Source organism: Mesoplodon bidens (genome assembly GCF_964165515.1).
Source record: "Mesoplodon bidens genome assembly, chromosome: 15".
Taxonomy (NCBI): Eukaryota; Metazoa; Chordata; class Mammalia; order Artiodactyla; family Ziphiidae; genus Mesoplodon; species Mesoplodon bidens.
The window spans coordinates 84,588,951-84,614,511 of NC_138171.1; the positions used below are offsets into that span (position 1 = coordinate 84,588,951).

The 25,561-nt window shown below is 53.9% G+C and overlaps 1 protein-coding gene across 1 annotated transcript in view; it reads left to right on the forward strand.

The window, feature by feature from the left end:
- The window catches only part of RADIL (Rap associating with DIL domain), a gene marked incomplete at its 5' end in the record, with an annotated part of 118,792 nt that overhangs the window by 43,224 nt on the left and 50,007 nt on the right, over positions 1-25,561 (forward strand). The window contains 2 exon segments of the mRNA XM_081255972.1: positions 17,807-17,815; positions 17,817-18,405. Coding sequence (XP_081112098.1) covers positions 17,807-17,815; positions 17,817-18,405 — 598 coding nt within the window.

Sequence of the window (25,561 nt, forward strand, 5' to 3'; positions counted from 1 at the left end):
GGCCTGGTATCCTAATTAGCTCCCTGGTTGGAAAGCAACCCCTGATAATGATAATGAGGGGACAGAACCTGTGCTGCCCAAAGGAATGAATCACTAATGGTGGAATATCTGACTGTGGACAGGCTGGTGAGGCCACTGGAGGGTATTCTGGGTATTCTGTGCAGCCTTGACCACACTCCCCCACCCCCATTCCAATTCAGGACCTGCTTCCCATGAACTGTCTCTCTTCCCCAGCATCATTCTGAAAGTGAATTTCCCAGGATTCTATTTAATCCAAGCCTAGACCCTGGACTTCCTCCAGATATATCACGAACATTGCAGGAAAGGAAAAGATGTTCCTTAGGCCAGTCTCTTCTTAGGTAAGGGCCTGTCCCAGGGGCATTCTAGGCTGTGCCCTGGGCATGTGGAGTGGAGAGGGCACGACACTGGAAATTCAGATGCCCGCCAGCTCCCTCTTCCTTGAAGCTGTCAGGTGCCAGGATGACCCAGCATGGCGGCTGTTTTGCCCCAAGGAGCCAGGGGAGCAGTTGGCAGCAGACTGGCCTGTTTGACATTCCGGGCACTTTAGCAAGTGCTCCTGAGCTGGGCACTGCCGGGGCGCGATGAGGGGTGGGAGCTGATGTGGAGGCTGGAGGTGAAGCGTGTGGGGCAGGGGCTCACATTTCAACAGCACACCTCGCATGGCACCCCGTGCTGGCGGACAGGCCTGCAGTTGACCACCTGCTTAGTTAGTCTGCTGGCCATCGTCGGGACAACCCAGAGCAGGCACGCTTGCTGGTGGAGGCCTGGTCTTCAGCTGGCAGGGTTTCCCTGAAAGGCCCAGAGCAGAACTTGCTCAGGGCTGTCCCTAGGGCCACCAGCCCCTCAGGCCAGGGAGGGATTTAAATCAATATCATAGACCAGAGCTGCCTTTCTGTCTTGATTGGAAATTGAACGTATGGTGGGAACAGGGCTGAGCATTCTCTTTCCATCAGCCTCGGGCTCAGGCTGGGGAAGAATCCTAGGAAAGCTCTGGCAGGGAGGGGGACAGAGATGGGACTTGCAGGTGGGCCTGGATCTGAAGCTCTGCGGTACCCCGCACAGTGGGGTGACTTAGAAGGTGGCAGTCCTGGGCTTCAGCTCACCCAGCTCTTTTCCATACCTGTCTGCCAAAGCTGAAGTGCTCTGAATGTTCTCCTGCAGCTCTTCCTGAGCCCCGGCATTGGGGCCCAGGCCTCCGTGGGGAACACGGGGAGGGGCTGCTCAGGCAGCCCACAGACCCACACTGGCTTCAGGCACCACGGGTGCCCAGAGGGGCAGGTGGAGCTCAGAGGCTGGGAGGTGGGTCTAGTGACCTGGTCAGAAAGGCACCTGTCAAATTTGCTGCCACGTACTGTGTAACCAGATGCTGAGATGTAGGCTCTGGGAATAGCATCGCGGGGTCTGTGGGGTCCGGAAGGTGCCCGTGGAAACCCCAGCAGCCACTTCCACATGTGCACACCTGCTCAGGTGTACTCACAGGGGAGGGGCCGGAAGTTGAGGGAGGTGGGGGCTTACCTGCAGGACGCTCCTCCTGGGGACCGGTCTCTGTGTCAGTGGCTTTAGAGATGCCCTCTCCACTGAAGGACATGCACCCTCACTCCCACTCTGTGAGGCGAGGATTACTGGCTGGTCTTACAAAGCAGGAAACCAAAGCACAGGGAGGCTTGGCGACTCTCCCAAGGGCACCCAGCTTCGAACCGCAGAGCGAAGCTTTGAAGCCACGACTCTCTAACCCCCAGCCGTCATGTCCCTTGACCAGATCTCCTGCTTCCAAGGAAACCCACTACCCCCAAGTCTTTCCTCCAGGGAGGAAAGCCAGGCTCAAAAATTTTAACACTAATTAAAAACAAACAAAAAACCCCACACCCTGGCCTGCAGCCAATTTCCATGGTGTAAATACCACCCTCCCTTCCCCGCCAATGGCCAGTTTCACCCTACCAGAGTGACATTCCTGAAGATGCATCGGGAAGAAATGCATAGGAGCCAGGCCCAGCACACCACTGCCCCCTGCTTCCCAATGGTGCTCCTCTTGGAGGCTGGCCAGGAATGCAGCTCTGAAGGATCCTGGGGTCAGGCCTGTCACCGAGACACACAGAAATTTTGTCTCAGGAATCTGGAGCCAGTCCAGCCCTACACTGGCCTGCGTGCAAGCCCCCCGGCCAGTCCTCATTCTCTCTCTGCCTCAGTTTCCTCATCTGTAAAATGGAGCTTGCGATTGGTGTACTGTTAACTGCAGGGCTAAGGCCACGTCTTTGCTGGAAGAAGTCAGAGCAGCTGTTCTCAGCCCTAGGGTTTGGCCAGAAAACCACCCAGGGCGATGCTAAACTGCAGATCCCAGATCCCCACCCCCTCCCCGGAATGCTGAGCCAGCGGGTCATGGTGGAGGGGTAGTTGGAACTCTGGAGTCTGAACTTCCAGCAAACTCCCGGGTGGTTTGGACACTGGTTCCAGAATCCCTGCTCTGGAGCTCATCTTCTCTGAGGCCAGGCCCTGCTTGTTAGTGGTGAGGTTCTCTAGGGGACAGAACTCATGTCCAGGGGCTGGGGACCTAACCACTGCTTTTGCTTTTTGCTGTCTCTTTTTCATGTGGTTTCACATTAACCACCCCCCCCCCGCCCCCAGCAGCCTGCGTTTATACACAAGGCCATTCCTTAAATTGGGCCCTGTCACTGATTTTTCCTAAGCTCAGTCCCAAGTCCTGTGTGATTTCCGTGGTCTTTACCGTCACTCTGAGAGGTAGGTGTGAGCGCATTTTCCTGATTTGGAGACTGTGGCTCAGAGAGGTTAAGTAACTTGTGAAGGGAAAGTAAAAATAAAGAATCCCGAACGGACAGATAACTAGGAGACATCGTCAACAGCAACGCTGTCCAGTATGGTAGCTGTTAAATGCGGGTGGCTCTTGAAGTCAATTAAAATGAAACAAAGAATTCAGTGCCTCAGTCATACTACCCGCATCATAAGCAATCAATAGCCTCACGGGGCCAGTGGCTACCTTTTTGGACAGCCTAATAGCCATAGGTCATTTCCATCATGATCCAAGTTCTGTTGCATGATGCTGGTAGACCAGTGGTTCTCAAACTGTTTGGTCTTGGAACCCCTTTGAACTCTTAAAAACCACTGAGGACACCAAAGAACTTTTGTGTATGGGCTCGCTCTATGAACATCCATCATACAGGATGAGAAATTAAACCTGACAGTATTCTAAAATGCCTGTTAATTCATAAACTCATTACATGTTAACATAAGTAACATTTTTCTATTAAAGATAACGGTATTGTTTCCAAACACAAGAAGATTTAGGGGGAAGAGTGGCATCATTTATGTTTTTGCAAATCTCTTGAATGTCTGGGCACCGGAGTCTCCCATCTGCTTTTGCATTTGGCTTCTGACATCACCCGTCCTGTAGCCTCTGGAGAGCTTTGCATGAAAGCGTGAGCGGGAAAGAGGCAAATAATGCCGTAGGATCATGATGAAAACAGGTTGACTTTGGGAACCCCCTGGAAGGGTCTTGGGGGGCCGTGGGCCCAGACAAAACGTTGTTAAGAACCAGGGCTGGATCCAGAGTTGTCCCCTTTGTTTTACATCTGGAGACGCTCTGTCAGCAGTAGTTATCATAGACCAATGCTATCTAATTTTAGCCCATTTTAGCTGAACCTGGAGACGTGGGCAGGACAGAGAGGCAGGAGGGGTGTGAGCAGTGGTCTGGGGTACCCTCTCGATGTTGAGGGCAGGCCCCGTGGCCGTCGACTGTTGGCAATGCCCAGTGCCCAGCAGAGCGCCCAGCGCTTCGTAGGTGCTCAGACACGTGCTTGGAAGGAACGGGTGCCTTTGAGCTTGGTCTGGCTTGGTGCCCTCCTCCTCCTCTCTGAGGCTGGGAAGGCTTGGCGAGGAAGCCTTCTGTAGTCTCGGTCCCTTTACATCTGGGGTCGGAAGAGGCAAGTTCACTGCCAGGGTCTGCGGGGACACTGACCACCCTGGCCTTTACCCTTGGTGTCTCTGCACATCGGAAGATACCTTGGAGCGCTCCCGGGAGGCTCTCAGGCTAGTTTTTCCAACTCAAGTTTGTAGCAAGCTTTGCCTCTGCCCTGAGTGGGTCTGCAGCCCCAAGGGTGAAGGAGACAGGACCCCAGTGAAACAGACAAGGTCTTCACATGTCAGGGTGGCCTTGAGGATGGACCCTGAGACTCATTTGCGGGAGTGCGTATCCAAGTGACTTGGAAGGGGGTTGTTTCCTTAAAGATGTTTTCATTATAAAAATATGTGCTTACTGGACTTCCCTGGTGGTGCTGTGGTTAAGAATCCTCCTGCCAACGCAGGGGACACGGGTTTAATCCCTGGTCCGGGAAGATCCCACATGCTATGGAGCAACTAAGCCCGTGCGCCACAACTACTGAGCCTGCACTCTAGAGCCCGTGAACCACAACTGCTGAGCCCACGCGCCACAACTACTGAAGCCCACGTGCCTAGAGCCCTTGCTCCGCAACAAAGAGAAGCCACTGAAATGAGAAGCCTGCACGCTGCGACGAAGAGTAGCCCCTGCTCGCCGCAACTAGAGGAAGCCCGCGTGCAGCAACAAAGACCCAACGCAGCCAAAAATAAATAAGTACATTTAAAATAAAGTAACAATAAAAGCTTTGGAAAAAATATATGCTTACTATAAAAATTTCAGAAAATGCTGGGCAGGTAGAAAATACTTGGCAGTGTCTGCCTCAGGTAACCGACCACTGCTCACCTTTTTCTTTCTGTTCTGTCCACTCAATGTATACTTTTAAACTTTGGTGTTTTCTTCTCTTGCTATAGACACCTTTACACCCTACCTTTTTTTTTTTTTTAACTTTCTGAGTATTTTTTCTTATTATTTCAAGCCGTTTATAAACATTATTTTAAAAGTCTACGTTGAGCGGGTGTACCACAATTTCTTGAATCATGCTTTTAATTCAGGTGATAAACAGCTCTCTGATGAGGATCTTTTGACATAAAGTTTTCCCTCATATCGAACGTGTTTTCTTTAGGCCACACGAAGACGACAGGTGAAATTGGCTTCCTGCTCTCGGGCCGCCCAGTCCTGGCTGCCACCTTCCTGCTGTCATTGGGCTGATGATTTCCTACAATTGGCCACTGTCCCTGTCCCTGAGGGAGTCTGGGCATCCAGGAACCTCCTGCCTGGGTGCTGCCAGAGAGCTGGATTATCTGGGAGGTTAGGAAAAGTCAACCCTGGCGTGAGGTGTGAGCTGTGGAGGAGGGAGGGGGCGTGTGTCTGTCCTACAGGTGGTCTGGTTGGTGGCATGAGAGAGAGGTGCGTGCGGGTTGTGGAGGGGATGCTGCAGGGATGCAGACGCCACCCTGTCTGACACTGTCAGCCGCTGGTGGGAGGTGAGAAGTCACGGAGGGCACCGGTGTGCTTTACATGCGTGCGGTGCCCTGGAGACCAAATGTTAGGTATTCAGGAACTTGGAAAGTCCTTAAACCATGGCTAGCGTGAGACTGGTCAGGGTGGGAATATTTACACCGTGGAAATTGGCAAAGGCTGCACACCAGAACTTAACTTTTTTTTTTTTTTAACATCTTTATTGGAGTATAATTGCTTTGCAATGGTGTGTTAGTTTCTGCTTTATAACAAAGTGAATCAGTTATACATATATATATGTTCCCATATCTCTTCCCTCTTGCGTCTCCCTCCCTCCCACCCGCCCTATCCCACCCCTCTAGGTAGTCACAAAGCACTGGAGCTTAATGTTTTCGGAAGCTGGTTTACCAGTGGGCTGCAGCCTTCAACCCATATATGCTTTTCTGTGTTCCATCCCTCTTCATAATGAACAGGTCAGATACACACAATTAGAAACGTGCTCATTTTCATCCATGTTCTCATATATTTCTCCCTGCAAAACCTGGCAAGATGAAATTACTGTTTGCATATTACACGGGGAGACTGAGACTGCTCAGAGAGGCTAAGTGATTTGCCCAGGGTGGTCCAGCGGGGCAGGGCCTGGGATCCAGGTCGTGGTCCTTGGGTGTTGCATCTTCCTCCTCCCATGGTGCTGGGCTATCTTGCTCCCGAGGGCTGAGCTCTGGGGCAGCAGGTGAAGGCATCTTCTTAATGTCCTTTTGGGGCCTCGTTGTCACCAGGTTTCAAGAGGAAGCTGCCTACTTCTGTGCAGGTGTAGATCCTGCTGCTTGTTCAGGCCTTTCTTGAGGGGGAAACAGGAGCTCTGATTGTCTTTCCTACTGACTTTTATATACCTATCGTGTCTGCGGTGTTGAGATTGGCATTTGTGGCATGACTTTTAAAAACTGTCCTGCTGGTATTGGACCCTTTCTATGGTTGTGAGATTTGCCATTTTTGTATTAACAAGATATTTGATAAACATTTGTATTAAGAAGAATCATTCTGCTGGTGAATGTGATTGTCTCCAGTGGAGTAGAAAGAACTTAAATAAATAAAAATTCAAGATGCCTCACGCTTGCCCAGTTGTCTTCTTAAAAATAATGTTGGTCGAATCTTTATAAAAGCAGCCACTGTGCATTGTAGAAAACTTGGAATATTTAGAAAAGTATAAAGTAAAAACCCTGTATTAGCTGTCTATTGCTGTATAACAAATTATCCTAAAATACAGTCTTAAAACAACAAATAATCATGTCTCTCATGGCTTCTGTCAGTCAGGAATTCAGAATCTGGGCTTCAGCTGGAGAGGAGAGTCATCTGAAGGTGTATCCGCTCACATGGTGGTTGATGCCGAGAGCCAACTATAGCCCTCACTGGGGAGGTTGGCCAAACACCCTGCTTTAAAATGTAGATTTTTATTATTATTCAGGTATGGTGAGGCCAAAAGATCAGGAGATGACTGCCACTGAAAAGACAGTTTGTTACTCACAGATTCCCAAGAGAAGGGGCCCTGTGATACCAGGCAGGGCTACACAGGGAAGCACCAGGGTGGGTCAGGAGGCAGAGGGAGGGGGGAAAATGTGGGCCAGAGCCTTTATTGTGGTTTTCCTGGGAAGGAACGGGAGAGGCGGTATAAGCAGTCTTGGTATTGGCTAGTTTGAATCATTTCAGTGGGCTCTGGGGTGTAGGGGCTGTCCTTAGTCGTGTGGTACTTTTACTGTGGTGATGAGGACGGGAAATACTAGCCTAGAGTATAAAAGTCCAATAGAGAAGGTGGGGAGGTGTGGTCTCCAGGTGGGTTGATTTGCATAGGAAAGGTGTGCTCACAGGTGAATTGTTTACTAGCTCTAGGGATGGTTTACTAGTTCCACTCTGCAAGGGGCAGTCTCCCCATGGTCCAAAAGGCCCCATATGTCAAAACATCGGAAGAAAAGACATACTTAATACACACCCACAAGTGTCTTCCTCACGTGGCCTGGGCTTCCTTAAAACATTGTGGCTGGGTCCCAAGAACGAGGCAGGCAGGAGACAATGTCTTTTATGACCGAGCTTTGGAAGTTTGCATCGTCCATGCTGCCATGCTTTGTTGTTGGACACAGCCAAAAAGATCCTGCCAAGACCGAGCGGAGGGAAGGCAGACCTGCCCACCACCTGGTTCAGGAGGGTCCTGGGTAAGAAGACCGTGTGGGATGGGGTATGTACTGCTGTGGGTGTGTTGACGTGGCAATCTTTGGAAACTGCAATCTGCCACAAGCTCCACCGCCCAGAAATAATCACTGTGAATATTCCCTACTAGCCTGCTTGCCCACGTTTTTGAATGTGATATTACAGGGAGGAATAATCTGTTGTTAATGACATTTTGTGATCTTGGACAAGTCCCTTAGCCTCTCTTGGCTTCTGTTCCACATCAGTGCAGACGGTGGATTAAAGTAGGGGCTCTCACTCATTTCTTTCCTTGGGTACTAGAAAAATATGTCCAGCTGGACCAAGCGCTTTCACCCCCAATTTGAAAAATGGCCACTTGTTCTCAATTCTCAGTTAAAAACAGAAGTTAATATGTAGTATTTTCTCCATCTTAATTATTTTTTGCAAACATACATCATAAGCCAAATGGTGCCTTCTAAAAAATGCTTCCAGGTAACAAATCAAGTAAACAATAAAAAAATTAATTTTCATGGAAATGTCAGACCCAACCAAGGGTCTTGACATTTGGTTCTTCAACAGTATGTTTTCTTGAGGCCATATTTGCTCATATTTGTGATTTCGTGTTTATCACATGGTCATGTTTTTGGCTAATGAAATTAATCCTGATTCCTACATGGCTTGAAATACAACTTTTCAACATACTCCCAGTCCCAAGAGCACTAGAAAGTAGAAGTGAATAGTTCCATAATCACTGGGGTAGATGGTTTCTTAAATCCCACCCAGCCTAAAATTTTTAACAGTTAATTAAATGTGATTCAAGGTTCTTTACAACAGACCTGGCATTAAAAGATAAAGTAACTTGGGCTTCCCTGGCGGCGCAGTGGTTGAGAGTCCGCCTGCCGATGCAGGGGACACGGGTTCGTGCCCCGGTCCGGGAGGATCCCACGTGCCGCGGAGCGGCTGGGCCCGTGAGCCATGGCCGCTGAGCCTGCACGTCCGGAGCCTGTGCTCCGCAACGGGAGAGGCCACAACAGTGAGGGGCCCGCGTATCGCAAAAAAAAAAAAAAAAAAAGGTAAAGTAACTTGACGTGATCTGTTTTAATGGTGTGGTCCTGGCACCCTATACATTACTCTGTAGCTCTGGCACCCCGTACTGAGCTAGGCTGGGACCCTCTGCTGCAGGGCTGGCACCTGGACAAAGGTCTCCTCAAGCAACAGAATACAAAGAAACTAAAAGGGACTAAAAATAACTGCAGGCATGCGCAAACGGGGCAAATTAGGAACAATGAGATACAAAAAGTCCACAAACCAACTGCCACTTCTGAGGTGCCTGGAGCAAAAGCAGGGTCCTGTGCATGGTCCCTGCACACGGCACCACCAAGGGGGTGGGCAGACCCCCTAAGCCGCCCCTTCGGCCGCCCCTCTGCCCCTCCCCCCACCGTTACTTGCTTTCACTCCCTTCTGCTGCAGCCCGGCCTGAACCCCGCGTCTGGCCTCTTAATCAATTTCTGTTGATTAAAGAGCCCAAGGACCCGCGTCGGTAACGATACAACTCTGAAGTCCTGGCATCCCATACGTTACCAGTGCCGGGAGGTACTCACTGTCACCTGGAAGTTGTTCAGCAGAGGATGTGGGACAAAAAATAACACTTGCAGAGCTTTTGGCTGATGAGCCTACGGGGAATGACGAGGCCCGAAGCACTGCTATTCTGGGTAGTGGTGCCGACATCACTGAGAATGAGACCTGAGCGTTAAACCACTTGCTTCCAGCCCCTTCTAGGGATGGGGATGTAACAGTCTCTGAAAGAAAGGCTGGGATCTAACGCCCTCCCTGTGCCTGCTGCCTCCTTCCCTTCCTCTCTCCTGGCCTCCGAGAGCCCAGTCTCTCTGCCCCTGGACCGGCCATTCCGTGGGAACCTGCCCTTTGACCGTAACCAGATGCTTTTCCTTTGGGCTCATTTGGTTTTTTCCTAGATTGAGTGCCGGGACTCTGCCGCCCTCTGGTGGCCACAGAGGGCAGCTCAACACTCCATTTTTGTCCCATGGATTTCCAAAGGTATTTAACCTCACAGTTCAAAAACTTGTTTTGCTCACCTGCCAGTGGGGCAGGTGCAGGAATACAAAGATGAATAAAATTCAGTACTTGCCCTTGAGAAGCTTCCAGTTGAGGGAGGGGGTGAGAGGTTGAGATGGGTGGAAATCTATTCATTCCTTTGTTTATTCTTATAACAAATATTTATGGAGCCCCTGTTTGGTGCCAAGTGTAGCAGTAGACAGATGAGGCACCTGCCTTTACAGAACTCAAATCCTAGTGCGTGTGAAATACACAGACAAATAGTGATAAAGGCCTGTGAATTAAACGAGACAGGTTATGAGACAGAGAATGACCACAGGGGTGACCACCATGAGAATGGTCAGGAGATGATGGCTGAGGTGGGTTTTAATGAGAGGAAAACGGCACCATGCCAACACAACGGGACAGCATTTGGGGAAGAGGACACAGCAAGGGCAAAGGTTTCAGAGGAGGGAACGAGCTTAGTGTGTTCGAAAACAGAAGTCTGTCGTGCTGGGGCTCCGTGGTGGACGGAGAGAGCAGGTGGAGTGGTCCGCAGGGCCAGCTGGTGTAAGGGTAGCGAGTAGAGGACTCCAGGCTGAGAAGGAGCAACATCTGATTTGCATTTAAGGAACATGGTTTGACATAGTGTGGACTTGGTTAATAAAAAGGTAAAAAATAAAAGTCTGTGGGAGCACAGAGGAGGGGCATGTAGCCAAGTCTGGGGGTCAGGGGGGCCTTTCTGGATAAGGGGTGTTTGTTTATCTATTGCTGCGTAACAAATTGCCCCAAAACTTAGTGGTGCAAATCAGTAATAAACATCATCTCACATAGTTTCTGAGGGTTGGGAATGTGGAAGCAGCTTTGCTGGGTGGTCCTGGCTGAGGGTCCTCATTAGATGCAGTCAGGGTGTTGGTCAGGGTTGCAGCCCTCTGAAGGTTTTGCTGGGGCTGGGGGACCTACATCCAGGATGGCTCACGCCGATGGCAAGTTGGTGATGTCTGTTTGCGGGAGGCATTGGTTTTCTCACCACGTGGACTTCTCTAGGGCTGCTTGAGTGTCCTCCCAACGTGGCAGCTGGCTCCCTCCAGAGGGAATGGTCCAAGAGAGAGCAAGGGCAGAAGCCAAGTCTTTTTTTAAAAATTAATTAATTAATTAATTTTTATTTTTGGCTGCGTTGGGTCTTCGTTGCTGCACGCGGGCTTCCTCTAGTCACAGCGAGCGGGGGGCTACTCTTTGTTGCGCTGCATGGGCTTCTCATTGCGGTGGCTTCTCTTGTAGCAGAGCATGGGCTCTAGGTGCACGGGCTTCAGTAGTTTTGGCACGTGGGCTCAGTAGTTGTGGCTCGCGGGCTCTAGAGTACAGGCTCAGTAGTTGTGGTGCACGGGCTTAGTGACTCCGCGGCATGTGGGATCTTCCCGGACCAGGGCTCAAACCCGTGTCCCCTGCCTTGGCAGGCGGATTCTTAACCATTGCGCCACCAGGGAAGCCCAGCCAAGTCTTTTATAATTTATGACACTGTCATTTTGGCAACGTCTTACTGTTTACACAGGTTAGCCCTGTTCAACCTGGGAGGGGACTACACCTGGGTGTGAAAACTAGAAGCTGTGAATCACTGTGGGCCACTTTGGAGGGGAGCAACTACATAAGTAACACCTAATCTGAGTCTTAAAGGATGAGTAGAAATTAGCCAGGTGATGAAGATTGGTGTTAGGGGCTGAATTGTGTTTCCTTAAAATCCGTATGTTGAAGCTCTAACCCGCAGTACCTCCAAATGTGACTGTATTTGGAGATGGGGCCTTTAAAGAAGTGATTAAGTTAAAATGAGGTCATTAGGGTGGGCCCTAATCCAGTCTGACTGGTGTCCTTATACGAGGAGATTAGGACACAGACACACACATAGGAAAGGCTGTGTGAGGACGCAGGGAGAAGCTGACCGTCTACAAGCCAAGGAGAGAGGCCTCAGAAGAAATCAGCCCTGCCGGCATCTTGATCTCGGACTTCTAGCCTCCAGAACCGTGAGAAAATAAATTTCCACTGTTTAAGCCCCCAGTCTGTGTTATTTTGTTATGGCAGCCTTGGAAAAGGCAGAGGGGGTGGCCTGAGCAAAGACAGAGATGTGTGAAACAGCGTAGTAATAGCAAATAGTTGGCATCATTAGATCCTGAAGAGCGGGGGCCTGTGAATTTTTCTGTAAAGGGCCAGATAGTAAATATTTTAGGCTTTGGGGGCTGTAAAGCCTCTGTTGCATGAAAGCAGTTTTAGACAATACGCAAACAAAGGGGTGTAGCTGTGTTCCAATAAAACTTTATTTACAGAAACAGCAGCTCAGATTTGGCCCACAGGTGGGAGTTTGCCAACCCCTGCTGAAGAGGCTTGCTGGGAGGGGTGGGCTTTGGGACAGGATCATGGTGAGGAATGCCTTAGGAGGAAAACACAGGTTTAAACCCAGGCTCTCCTTCCAGCTCTGATATTTGCCTCTTTGGGGTCAGAGTGGGGTAGGTTGTACATGTTTATGGGGAGTCCTGAAAGGACTTTTTTTTTTTTTTCCATACGCGGGCCTATCACTGTTGTGGCCTCTCCCGTTGCGGAGCACAGGCTCCGGACGCGCAGGCTCAGCGGCCATGGCTCACGGGCCCAGCCACTCCGTGGCACGTGGGATCTTCCCGGACCGGGGCACGAACCCGTGTCCCCTGCATCGGCAGGCGGACTCTCAACCACTGCGCCACCAGGGAAGCCCTGGAAGGATTTTTTTTTGAAAGGATTGTCTTTAATCACATAGTCCACGGCTCAATTCTTGGCTCTACCTGTAGCTGTTTGACCTCTCTGGGTGTAACAACATCTGCCTCACAAGAGTTGATGGGAGCTTTAGATGAGATGACCAACGTAAAGCCCCTGGCATAGAGTCTGGCATACAGTAGGTGGTCAATAAATGTCTGTTCCCTTCTCCCCACTTTCCCCTTCGCAAGTTTGGGCTCATTACCATATAACTTTATACCCCAATCGCTGTCAACAAAAAGATTCACTCTCAGGGTCAGAATTCAAGAATTCATCTTTTTATCCGAGGCCACGTGAATCCCCCAGGTCTAGACCATGAGCAGACAAAGGGAGCTGTCTGTGAGAAGCCTTTCTCCAAGGCGAAACCCCAGCCCGACGACTGGTGCCAAAGTGAGCTCTAAGGACACGAACTTCTTTTAAAACAAGTTACCCGAGGAGGGCCGTTGGGCCAGAGCCCCGGAGCTGACCTGGCCCCGTTTTGCATCGTTTTAAGCAGAAGAGTGCCATGATCTGATTTGTCATTTAAGACTCTGGCTGCTGGGTGGGGGACAGACTGTAAGGGAGATGGAACCTGCCACCCTTGTCCTCTTTCTGTGTTTTGGATGTTCATGTATGTCACAGCTCTGTACCGCCCCCTTCTCATCAGCGATTGCCTTACCCTGCTTCCTCTTTTCCTTGGCCTCGTCCGCCTAGGGACTAGAAGGTGGGGACAAAACAATTTGCCAGTCCCCGCCCCCAGCCTGAGGCTGGCACGTGGCCCCGGAGGTTAGCACAGGCCCCGCCCCTTGAGCTGAAGCTTAGGGGTGCGCCGCAGAGCCCCGCCTCTCCGCAGCCAACCCCGCCCTTCCCTGCCTTCAAGGCCACGCTCACACCCATTAATTGGTCTGCCGGTGGTGCAGGCGCTCAGCCCTACCCCTCATCAGCTCCGCCCCCTCTAGGCCCCGCCCCTCCCAGGCCTTGTGTACGTCCGTCGGGTGGCCGCACGAGGATCCAGGGCCCAGCCCTTTTCTTATCGCCCCGCCCATCCCCAGAGGCTCCGCCCCCTCGAGGTCTCATCCAAGTCCATTGGGCCTGTAGCTCGTCCCTCGGAGGCCCCGCCTCTCCCCAAGGCCCCGCTCCATCTATTGGGTGGCCGCAGGAGGAGCCCGCGCGCCCCTCTTCCCGCCGTCGGCTCCGCCCAGCACGAGGCACCGCCCACATAGGCCCCGCCCCCCCGAGGGCACGCCTGGTCCGTTGGGCTGCCGGCAGGAGGCGCCGCGCCATGCGCGGATCAGGAGCACGGGCTCCGGCTCACGGCGGGTGTGGGAGCCGCGCGGGAACGCGGCGGCGGCGGCGGGCTGTGTTGGAGGTGAGTGCGGGGTGCGAGAGGAGCGGAGGCGGAGGCGGGGGTCGCTCCGTGGCGTACGGGGCTCCGGGGCGCAGAGGCTGGCCGGGCGGGGAGGCCGCGGGCGCGCGCTGGGGCAGCTGGGCCCGCACGGGGCATTTCTCCGGCCACCCAGGCTCCGCTTGTCCGGTTGCCATGGAAACAGGCGGCTCTCGTGGTGGGGGGACCCGGGCGCGGACTCGGGGGGCGGGTCCCACAGGCTGGCTACATGGGCGAGGGCGGCCCAGACTGCGGGTTCCAGGGGGTCAGCTGCGGCCACCCCCCCATGCAACCCCTGGAGCCTGGCACCTCAACGGCGGGGTCCGCCGGGCCTCAGTCTCTCTGGCCCCCTTGGAGAGAGGTCTGCAGGTGGGCACAAGGCGCCGGAGTCCGTACCTTCCCTCCAGGGTTGGGGGGACATCCCCTGGCCCACAGCCTGTCCCGGTTTTCCTGTTCACACAGCAGCGCGTTCCCCACTCGTGTGCCAGCTGAAAGCATTGTCTCCCAGCTATTTCTGTACCACTTCCAGCCGCTCGACAAGTAGTGCATCTAAGGAAACATGCAGAGCTGGGGCTCCCGGGGACCCCTGCAGAAGAAACTGGATCCTTTCCCATTAGGGAGCCAGTCGCTGGGGCTTGGGAGGGGCTGCAGACCCAGACACTCGGGCTCCCAGCACCTGGTCAAGTGTTTGATTAATCTGAATTGCTGAAAAGAATTTTCCGAGTCCCCGCCCACCAGTGATTACAGGTGTCTCTGGTTAGTTACAGGTGTCTCCCGTTAGCACGGGCCACCTCTCCTTCATTCCAGAGAGGAGCCAGCCCTTAATCCCGCTGGCAGCAAACGTCCGTCCCCTCTCAAGAGGCTAGCATGTCAGATTTAAATCTGATTAACTTATTTTTGTATTTAAAAGCGTTGCTCTGACTGGAGTTGTCAAGATACGATTTATGGCCGGTGGGGATACAGCAGAGCCTGTGAATTTACCCTCTTCCCTTCCTGCCCTGGTGGAAATTCTAATGGATCCCACATTGCAGTGTTGGAATGGCCGTGTCCCTCCACCCATTTGGTCAGCTCCACGCTGACCTCACTCGCTGCTGTGACTTGGGCTTGTTTTCTTCAGAAATCGGACTCTTCCTTGAGAACAAGAGAAAAACATTCTCCAGGAGAAGCAACAGCAAGCGACCTACAGCCTTGGGCCCCTGTTTCTCCGAGTATTTGTGTGAGGGAGGAGAGAACTGAGCAGAAAAGGAAAAGGCAGGTCATGCTTCCGAAAAAACAGATCTGGTGACCCCGGGTGTGCTCCGCTCTGTAGGAAACTCCTGCACTCCTCTTGCCCTTTGCACAAACGCATCTGGCCCATTTTGACGGAGAGGCCGTGCTCTGCATTTTGTGATTGTGGAGGAAGGGCACACGTGAGCAAGTGGCCACGCTCTGTGGTTACTCTCTGAAGATGGCCACAGAGGGAGTGACCGTGAGGAGAAGAGACCCTCCTGATAAAACGGATCAAGTAGATGAGGGTCTGTGTTTACTGGGGCTTCTTTGGGCTTATGAAGCAGTTACTGGAAGGGAATGAGTCACCGTCTGTCCTACATTTTCTACCCCCTTTTCGTGATACTGCTAACTTTGCCCTAGAAAAGGAGGGAGTGGGCTCTCTTCCAAGGCCCTGGGAGGGGACCTAGCAGCTGCGTATTTGTAATTTTCTATTTCTTTTTTAATTAAAGCAGAATTGTATAAGCTTCAGACCTTACAGAACCTGTAAGGTTCACCCCTGGGTGCAAAATAGCATTTTATTTCTCCGTTGTATCCGAAGGCCTTTTAAATCCCCGTGTTTACTTCATGACTTTTCTGGGAGTTGGGCTTCTGCTGAGACCTGGTTTTCTACTGTTTCTGCCGTTTTCCACATTGTATTTAAATTTACCCTCGGCATTATCTCCAAAGGCAGAGGTTTCCCAGCCAGACGCTGCCTGGTGGCAGGGGCTGCCCTGGGGACCCCTGTGGGTTTGGGTCGGGACCGCCGGGGCTGTGCCTGACGTGAGCCAGGTGTCTGTGGAGGGGTCAGGTCCGCCGAGAATGTGTGGTGGCCAGAGGCACGTGCTGGAAATTTCTGAGGCGGGTTGTGTGACTTTCAGAAGGCGCCGTGGTTTGAAGCTGCTGCTGTGGTGTGCGAACCAAAGCTGTGTGCTTGTCATGTGAGGACTACTGGAAACGCTTTTGTTGTAAGTTTGGCCGGGGCCTTGGATGGGGCCAAGCGGGGGAGCCACAACCTGCTCTGGGCTCCGCAGGGTCTGACAGGGAGGCGTGTGCACTTTCCTCGGGGGAGGGGAAGCAGCCTCCGGCTAGATACTGCTTTGTAGCTTGACTCCCTGAGCCCGGAGGCCCTCGTATGCGCCTCTGCTTAGGACACTTGGCTGCTGTCAGCAGGCTCAGGCTTCGGAAGGCTGGTCCACAGTAAAAGGCTCTGCGTGGTAAATGGTGAGAAGCACGTTGTAGGCACAGGAGGAGTGCTGCCCCCCCTCCCCCCATGGGGCAGACCTTAGTGTTCGGAACCCAGTCTTTGGTGCGTGAAGTCGTCAGAGCATCTTGAAGAGTGCAGGGATCGCCGAGGATGTCAGGTGGCTGGTTCTAGAGGAACTGAAGGGCGGGTCTGCTGCTCAGCCTTCGTTCACGGCAGCCCTGATGGGAGTGATGACGTCGCAGATGTGACCGAGGCCCAGGGGCCAGCCGGGAAGAACCCAGTTCAGTGTCAGTGTCGAGGCTGGGCCGCTTGCCCTGCTGGGTCCCTCGGGGTCGGGTCGATCCTTTTCTTTGGGAGGCTCCCTAGACGTTTTTCCCGCCCTGGGCAGTCCCCTCCCCTTCCTGAAAGCCTCTCCAAGTGCCTGTGACCATGAGTGAGTCAGAGCTGAAGAGAGGACCATAGCGGAGTTCAGTGCTGACATTCACCCATGGCAGGTGCCCAGAGCTGCTCTCACCAGGTCCTGGGCCACTGTTTCCAGAGCCTTCTAGAAAATGGCCCTTTCTTCTTTGGTCTGTCTGCCTGGAAGTGGGGCACAGAGTCAGGAGATGGGCGGTGTTCAGCCTGCACCAACTCGTTGTGCAGCAGGACATCTTTCTTTTACTCTGCCCGCCTGCTCCCCCAGAGCTTTGGGTGGGGGAGGGGGTCTGATGAACTATCTCTCTGGAACCCTACGCCTTTGAGGCATTAAGCGCAGAAGAGTCATGACGTTATGACACACCTTGTTGTCCCAGAGCTGTTTCCTAATTTACCCGGCAAGACTGCCTCTTCGGCCTGGCCAGTGCCCGAAAGCCAGGCTGGACGCCGTGGGTGGACACATGCATTCCAGCCATGCCTCCACTGCTTCTGGAAGGGCCCTTTTGTGTGCATTGTGGTCATGTGTCCATTCTAGTGCTGCCCTCCCAGGCAAGTGGCTCCTCCAAGCCAGGACCAGTCATCCGGGAGCAGCGTCCTGGGGGGTTTGTGTTTTGAATGCCTGGTCACTTACTGCCCTGCTCCTGTGGCTGCGACTTGGCCTGATTGCCTAGTTCCATTGCTGTTTGTGATGAATTTTCTGTAGCATAGGCTGTGGTGTGGGGGAGGTGGAGTTCAGGAAGACACGGCTTTGTGTGCTCTGAGTTCTTTATAACTTTTCTCTGGGTGCGATGGGATAGATGGGGGCTGACTCAGATGAGGCCGGGCAACCCCGCCGGGACTCTGCCCTGCGAACACCACCCAGCCCCACCCTGGCCGGCCTTGTTTCTTGGCAGCTTGCTGCGCGGAGTGCGTGGTGCCCAGGCTTCTCGTGTCTTGCCTTTGGGTGACCTCACCGTGCTTCCTAGTAATGGCTTTCCTTGAAGGGCGTTGCAGCCCCTTCAAACCTGCTTTGTCCCCTGGGGTCCTGCCGGCTTCGGCTGTATCCTCACTGTCGGACCCGGCCGAGGTGCTGTGTCCGCGGCTTCTGCTGGGGCGCCGGGCCCTAGACGGCCGGCCCAGTCTGTTGATGTTCCCCTGAGCCTCGTGGGCTCCTGTTGCTCTGCTGGTCGATGGTAACCCGCCTTTCGTTTTCTCCCAGGACGCGGCCTTTTCCCTGCCGTTGGCCAGAGCCCTCGGTGCTCGTCCGTGAAGACGGGCCCACCATGTTCTATGGGACCCACTTCATCATGTCCCCACCCGCCAAGAGCAAGCTGAAGCGGCAGGGCCAGCTGCTGTCCAGCGTGCTGTCCCGGACACTGAGCTACAAGTACCGTGACCTGGATGCCACCTGCTCCAGCCTGGGCACCAGCGACGACCCAGCTGAGCTCTCCACCCAGCTCTCGGCCCCTGGGGTCCTGAAGGTGTTTGGGGACAGCGTGTGCACGGGCACCCACTACAAGAGCGTCCTGGCCACCGGCACGTCCAGCGCCCGGGAGCTGGTGAAGGAGGCCCTGGAGCGCTACGCCCTGAGCCCCGAGCGCGCTGGCCAGTACGTGCTGTGCGACGTGGTGGGCCAGGCCGGCGACTCTGGGCGCCAGTGGCAGGCTGAGGGCTTCCGGGTGTTCGGCGACAACGAGAAGCCCCTCCTGATCCAGGAGTTATGGAAACCCCGAGAAGGCTTGTCCCGGAGGTTTGAGCTGAGAAAGAGGTCGGAGGTGGAGGAGCTGGCAGCCAGGGACGTGGACACTGTGACGGCAGGTGAGGAGGGGCGCCGAGAAGGCGCGGGGCGGGCGCCGCACCGGGAAGGCGTGTTTGTCGGGGGAGGACAGCGGGCCTCTGCTGCGGCGGCGTTTGAGGACCGCCTCTTGTGCTCCCCGCTCTGCGGGGCTGTCTTGGCGCTGCGGTTTGTTTGCACCGCAGGGCGCCTGCTGGTGCTCATTCCGCGCTCCTTGTGGCGTCTTGCAGTGCCGTGGGGCGATTTCTCCTTTCGGTTGAAGATGACCGTCCAGGGGTTTGGCAAGCATGTCATTGGCCGCAGAGAGGACCTTGTCCCGTGCAGGCGGCACATGCGGTACAGAAAGCCCCTCAGTGCCCGAGGCGCCGCCGGGGCAATCTCAGGGGCAAGCGGGTGTGAAGGCGGTGGAGGAAGCGGGTCTCCGGAGGTGCGGTGCGTTGGGGGGCGCGCCAGGGCAGTGGAGGTCGTGCCGGGAGCAGCGCTGAGTCCCTGCCCTGGGCCGGGGCGCTCCAGGCCCTGCAGGACGCTGCTCTGCATCTGGCTTTTATTCACTTGGTGGAGAGAAGCTCATTGTCTTAATAGGGAAGTGCCGTAAAGAATGGGTTTTTTCCAAATGCCCACAGACTCTTAAGTGTGGCTCAGGTCATGTTTGACTTTGGTGGCTTTGCATGAGCAAGTGCACTGGTCTTACGTGTGGCTCAGAGCAGAGGGTGTTCAGTGGCCTCAGGAGACTTGTCACTCGGTTTCGTGGTGCTGCGGGGTCGAGGGGCTTGAGCCCTCGCTGACGTTTTGTGTGTGTCCCCAGGTGTCGCGAATGCTCACGTTCTCCGGTTCTCCTCTGGTGCGAAACCCACCTTGTGCCTTTAGGGTGTGAAGACGAGGGTGTGGCAGGCTGGGGCCTGACGGGGCCACCGCGGTTGGCGGTGGGCTCTCGGCGGCCCTTCTGGCCTGTCTCGTGATCTGGAGGATCCATTGATCCCAGGGCCGGTGCAGTGGTGTGTGCAGAGCTCTCTGCTCGGCCGTGCGTCCTGACCGCCTCCTGCACGCGGTTTCCCTGTGCGCTCACAGGCAGGGGTGGGCCAAGGATGGGGTTGGGGGTCCCTCTGATGGGGGGTGGAGTGTTTTATCACCGACGTTGTGCAGAGTTGCAGGCATGGGGGATAAGGAAAAACTGACCAATGAGTCGCTGATATTACTGGGTTGTTTTTTGTTTGGGTTTTTTTTTAAACTATTTGAAAAAAATTAATCTTATTGAAGATAGTTGATTTACAATGTTGTATTATTGTTTTTAACTCTCCTTGGACAAGTGCCTGAACGCCCCGCCCACAGGCCCGGCTGCAGGGGTTTGGATTTCCTCCTGACCCTGCCTTGCCGCCCTCCGGAGGCCTGGTCCCTTCCCCTCCTCACTCTCGGAGGCCTGTAAGGGGCTGCGTCACGTGGGTGGAGAGGGCGGGTGTTCAGCTCATGGTCACTGTCCTGCCCAGTGTTTTCTCTGCTGAATGGAGAGCAAAGAGCACGTGGGCTGGGCCAGCCCTGCCCGTCCTGCGGGTCGCTGTGCCCCGGGTCCCGGGTGGGCCCTGGAAAGGCCTGCTCTGTGTCACGTGGGGGATCGCTCTGGCCGGGGGGTGGGGGGGAGCAGGGTGACCACGAGGCTGGACGCCATCTGCGGGGAGCAGGGCTTTGTTCTCCTGTTCACAGACCCCTTTTAGACCTGTTCTTCTTACGTTCGTCCAGGCAGGAGAAGGCCCACAGCGTATTCAACTTGGTGGTGGCTTTGCAAAACCTTTCAGAGAGACAGTCTATTGAACTGGACAGGTCTCACTGACACACTTCTCTGGGCTGGAAGTGGGTTGTGTTACCTGCCTGGAGCAGGCTTCCCGGGCCCCAGGGAGTCGGCCTTCCAGGCCGGCCTCTGACTTGGGTGTGGCCTGGGTGCTCACTCTGTGCCTCCTGGCCGTGCTGTCCCCTTTGCCAGCTACCGAGGCGCAGAGCCCGGCACTGAGGACCCTGCAGTCGGGCCGGCCCGGTCCAGCCGGCCCCGTCCAGCCCTGCTCCACAGGGTGTGGGCGGAGCTTCACCAGAGCCCGGGACCTTTGCATTAGGGTCTGTATGAGGATCCTGATGATACAAGGATGCACACACATGCTGTCCCACTCACGCACGTGAACACACACTCACACTCTGCATTGTTCCCCTGTGTAAAGAATCCGATGCGGCCCCTCCCGATCTGCAGATGCCCCCTCACCTCCTAGCGCACCCCCAAGGTCCCAGACCCCCTGCCTCCTCACGCCGGTGGGAACCACAGAGAGACTTGAAGGAGGAGTGAAGGGTGTTGTTGTCGGGTGCCTTAGGTTGATAATGAGAAGGAATCTCCAGCCCCTCTGGCCGCTTCCCCCCCCCCCCCGTGGCTCCCGCCCACGTTCCTGACGCCTGTGGTCTTGTCTCCGGGGAAGGGGGGCTCCCCACCTCCTGGGCGGCCTGTCTGCGAGGAGCCCCAAGTGCTGCTGGCGCCCCGAGCGGCCTGAGTGTCGCTGTGAGGTGGCATCGGCTGCGGTGAGCTCGGTGTCCCCGGGGTGGGGGGTTTACTGTTGAGGAGGATGGCGACCCAGCGCGGAGCAGGCTCCAGACACCCTGATTCCCTTCTTTCCCCGAGAACAGGTGATGTTGTCCCCGTTCCCCTGGCAAAGTGTGCAAAAGGAAGGAACCGCCTGTGCGGGCACGTGTGTGTGTGCGGGCACCCGTGTGTGTGCGGGCACGCGTGCACACGTGAACGAATGCCAGCCCCCCCCAGGCTTCAGGTTACTGAACAGTCACAGTGATCTTCATCGTTCCCAGACCGTCCCCACGGCAGAAGACCCACCCCGGGTCAGTGAGCTGGGGCTCGCTGATTTCACGTTAAAAGCCCACCGCGAGCGTCCGTCCTCTAGGTTCTTGGGGCTGGGAGCCCACCGCAGCCCCCCTCGGGTGAACGGGGATAGGCCCCAGGAGGGCAGGTGGCAGAAGCGGCTGTACCAGGCACTTCCCGAGCGCACTGAAGGAAGAATCCACCCGGTTCCCCTGAACTGTTTGGACCATGGTTTTGCGCCCGTGGTAATGCGCTCAGGCACGTTTGGCGTTTGTTTTCTGTAAATATTGCCTCTCCCAGCTGCCAGCGTCTCAGTGATCTCCAGAGGATCGGAATATGGCGAGTGAGCCCCGGGAGCCGGTGGGGGCGCGGGCGGGGCTGCAGAGCCACTCCCGGGCGTGGGCGGGGCTGCCGAGGCTCGCCTTGTTCCCAGAGGGGTGGCGTGTGGGGCCCGGTGCCCGAGATAAAAAGACAGTCATCACTTCTGCTCCCTCTGGGGAGGGAGGGCGGGCCATGTGGTTTTTGTCAGCGGCTGGGGAAGGGCGGGAGGGCAGGGTTTATTTGTGTTCCCAGGATGGAATAGAGCTTGTAAACTGGATTCTCAGCCTCAGCCCCGTGGACACTTTGGGCCAGCAGTTCCTCGCTGTAGGGGACCGCCCTGTGCCTTGTAGGACGTTTAGCTGCCTCCCAGGCCCGGCCCGCTAGATGCATGCGGCACCCCTACCAGTCGTGACAACCACAGCCGCCTCTGGGCCTTGCTGAGTGTCCTGGGGGCATGCTCGCCCTCGGGTGGGAACCACCGATTTGGACCCGGTGGCCTGGACCCTTTGGAGGAACTCAGTCTGTTGGCCACGCCCTGCGCCTCCCACAGGGGCCGGTGGCCTTGTGCCCCGGGACCCGGACAGTCAGCCCAGGCTGGCTGTCATGGGGGCGCCGTCTGAGGGACTTGGGTCCTTGAGGAGGGGAAGTGCGAGCTTCTTTCTGTGCCAGTGGATGCCTTCCTGGGTGGCCTACCCTGGCCCTCAGAGGCCGGCCTTTTTCCGATGCTGGAAGGCAGGGCCTCCGTGGCTCTGGGTGCCCTCTTCTGAGGAGACAAGGTTAGAGGGTTTCTAAAAGCCACCGAGGCTTGAGGTTCTCTCTGCAGGGACATCTCTGCATCAGCACTGGGCTTGTCACAAATTGCCCTTCAATGTCTGTGTGGTCTGGCATACAGTAGGTGCTCGTTAAATGCCTGTTTAAGGGTGGGTGCAAATTAGAAGAGCAAGCTCCTCTGTGAGTCTCGGCTTCCGGGTGCATCCAGGACTCCAGGGTTGGAATTGGTTTTCTTTGCAGGGCTGGGCAGGTGGGAGTGGTGTGCAGACGGCATGGCTGCCCACTAGTGCAGGTGGTGGCTTGAGTGAGGAGTGCGCTGCTCTGGCGCCGACAGTGTGACCAGCCAGCCTCCATTCTCTTCCAAGGCCGGCTGCAGTGGTGGCAGGTGTGTCGTCTGAGTGCCTGACTTTGGGTGTGTTTGCCGTCATCCACAGACGGGCAGTGGGTCTGAGCCCCGACTAAACAGGGATGTTCAGGCACCTTGCGAAGCCTCTGCTGTTTCCATCCGCTGGTTGTGCGCCGTGAATTCTGTCCCCTTGAGTCCCCCAACCTCTCTGTACTGTTTTCTTTGGAGGTTTTTCTCCTCCCGCCACGAATCTGATTTTTTTTTTTTTTGCGGTACGCGGGCCTCTCCCTTTTGTGGCCTCTCCCGTTGCGGAGCACAGGCTCCAGACGTGCAGGCTCAGCGGCCATGGCTCACGGGCCCAGCCGCTCCGCGGCATGTGGGATCCTCCCGGACCAGGGCACGAACCTGTGTCCCCTGCATCGGCAGGCGGACTCTCAACCACTGCGCCACCAGGGAAGCCACAAATCTGATTTTTTATAACACTTATCTCAGGATGAATGAGGCGATCTGGATTCCTTTCTCCTTTTATTGAAGAGTAGCTGCCTGTTGAGTGAGACTTCCTCTGAGCATATTCTCAGTGATACAGTCATTGAGGGAAATGTTTATTTTATGTAGTTTGGGGGAAACAAAACAATGCCCAACTTTTTTCATCAGTCTAAAACTAGAAAACTATTTGAACTTAAAACACATTTTTGAGGACTTTCAATTCAAAGAGAACATAAAGTTGAATGGTTAGCTGCTAATAGCCAGTTTCATAAAAAAAAAAAATTCATAGTTTTCAGTTTCACGTAGAAGCACGGTGTCGGAAGGAGGCCTAGCAGCTCTGTTCTCCTGAGCCTGGTATTGCCCACCTGGGGCCTGGCTGGCAGCACTCCGTCCTCCCTCGGGAGGCTTCTGGCCAAGGAACCTCTGGAGGCTCAGTGCTAAACACAGGGGGAGATCAGAACTGGCGTAAAATGTTTGAAAGACACAAAACATAATAGGAATTGGCCAAAGTATGGCCAGGGTGGACATTGCAGGGAAGGAAAAGTCAAGTTGGATCCTTATTCCAAATGCATTGAAAACCTACAAGTCAGATGTAAAGTTATACAGCCAAAAGAAAGATTTCATAAATAAGCCTTCAAAGATGCAAACCGTAGGGGGAAAGATAGATGAATTCGACTGTATCAAAGTTTAAGCTTTGTTTTTAACTAAGACCATTCTATAGCCAAGATTTAGCTCTACCCATGGTGCTGCATGTAAATCCAGCTCCTTGCTTTCTCTTGAGACATAGTTTCCCATCACTTGCATGTACCCCTTTATCCATTCTCCTAATCATGGGCTCTCAGGTTGCATCCAGCTCCTTCGTACTACAGACAATGGCATGATGACCCTCTCGAGGGCCTGTGCAGAGTTCTCTGGGGGTCATCTCCAGGGAATGGAGTTTCTGGATTATAGATATGTCTGTTTCTTAGTAAGCACTGCGGGACAGCAGCTTCTCCAGAAAGGCTGCCACGACGCTGGCGTGCTTTCGTGTGTGGCCCTTCCACATCCTTAAGCATTGGGTATGAGCCCCCGACCCTCGAAAATCTCCCCTGGGAATATGTTAAAATCAAAAGGAGCTGCAGGATAGTGAGGTGCTGGAGTCACGCAGCCAGAGAAACTCCCTGCAGCCGACTGACGCGAGCAGCGTGAACCGAGTCATGAAATGATTTCCCCAGAGTCACAGTGTGTGGCTTTGAAACTGTCCCTCTACCTAAACTAAAACTCAAGAGATGGGTCTTTTGGATATTGATTAGCCAGTGATTTGAAGGTGAAAGAATTTTCTTTGTTGTGCTTATTCATTTATTTATTTGTCAGCAAATATTTGTTGAATGCTACTATGGTAGGTACTTGATCAGGTACTGGTCAAGTATATAGCAGTTGACAAAACAAATAGATCTTGTTCTCATGGCGCTAAGGGTCTACAGTGGCAAATAAAGACAAAGAAACAATCACTCGAAAAATGGAGACTTACAAATTGTTATATGTTCTATGAAAGAAAAGTACAGGTGCTAATTTAGGAGGGAGGTTGGGGAAATTCTCTGTGAGGAGATGAAATTTAAGCCAATCTCAAAGTTGACAAAACTAAGCAGGTGAAGAGTAGCAGACAGTAAGTGGGGCAGGAAGAGCTTTCTGGGCAGAGGGAACAGCATTGTGCAAAGACCCAGAGATGAGAGGGAATGAAATAAATGCAAGGCACCGAAAGGCGATGTGGCTGGAGGGTGGGGGAAATTGTGGGAGGTGAAGCTGGAGAGATGGTCAGGGGTTGTTAGGTATTTTGTGCTTTAGACTAATGAGAGGCCACTGAAGGGGTTAAAAGACCGCTGTGGCTATTGGGTAAAAAATACTTTGAAAAGTCAGTAATAGATTAATTTATTGTAGGAGTCTAGGTGAAAATTGATGGTAGCTTGGACTAGAGTTATGAGGAAGCAGGTAGAGAGAAGTTGATGAATCCCAAATGTATTCTGGAGGTAGAATCATCCATATTTGTAAATGAACTAGATGTTGAAGATGAGAAAGAGGGGGTGTGTGTGTCAAGAATGACTCCCAGGTTTCTGATATGAGCAGTTGGGTAGATGGAGATGCCATTTACCAAAGTGGTGACCACCAAGAGAGAAACACGTTATGGAGGGAAGAGTAAGAGTTCTCTTTAGACTGTTAAGTTTGAGACATCCAAACGGAGGTGGCAGATGGGATGTCAGATGATGTGGATCTGGAGCTCAGAAGAGTAAACTTACATTAAGCTGTTAATAGGTGATATTTAAGCTGTGAAAATTGATAGATGACCCGGTAGTAAATATATATACAATGAGAAGAGTTGAGGGCTTAATATGGAAACTGGAAGAACTCCAACTGTAGAGGCCAAGTAATGGAG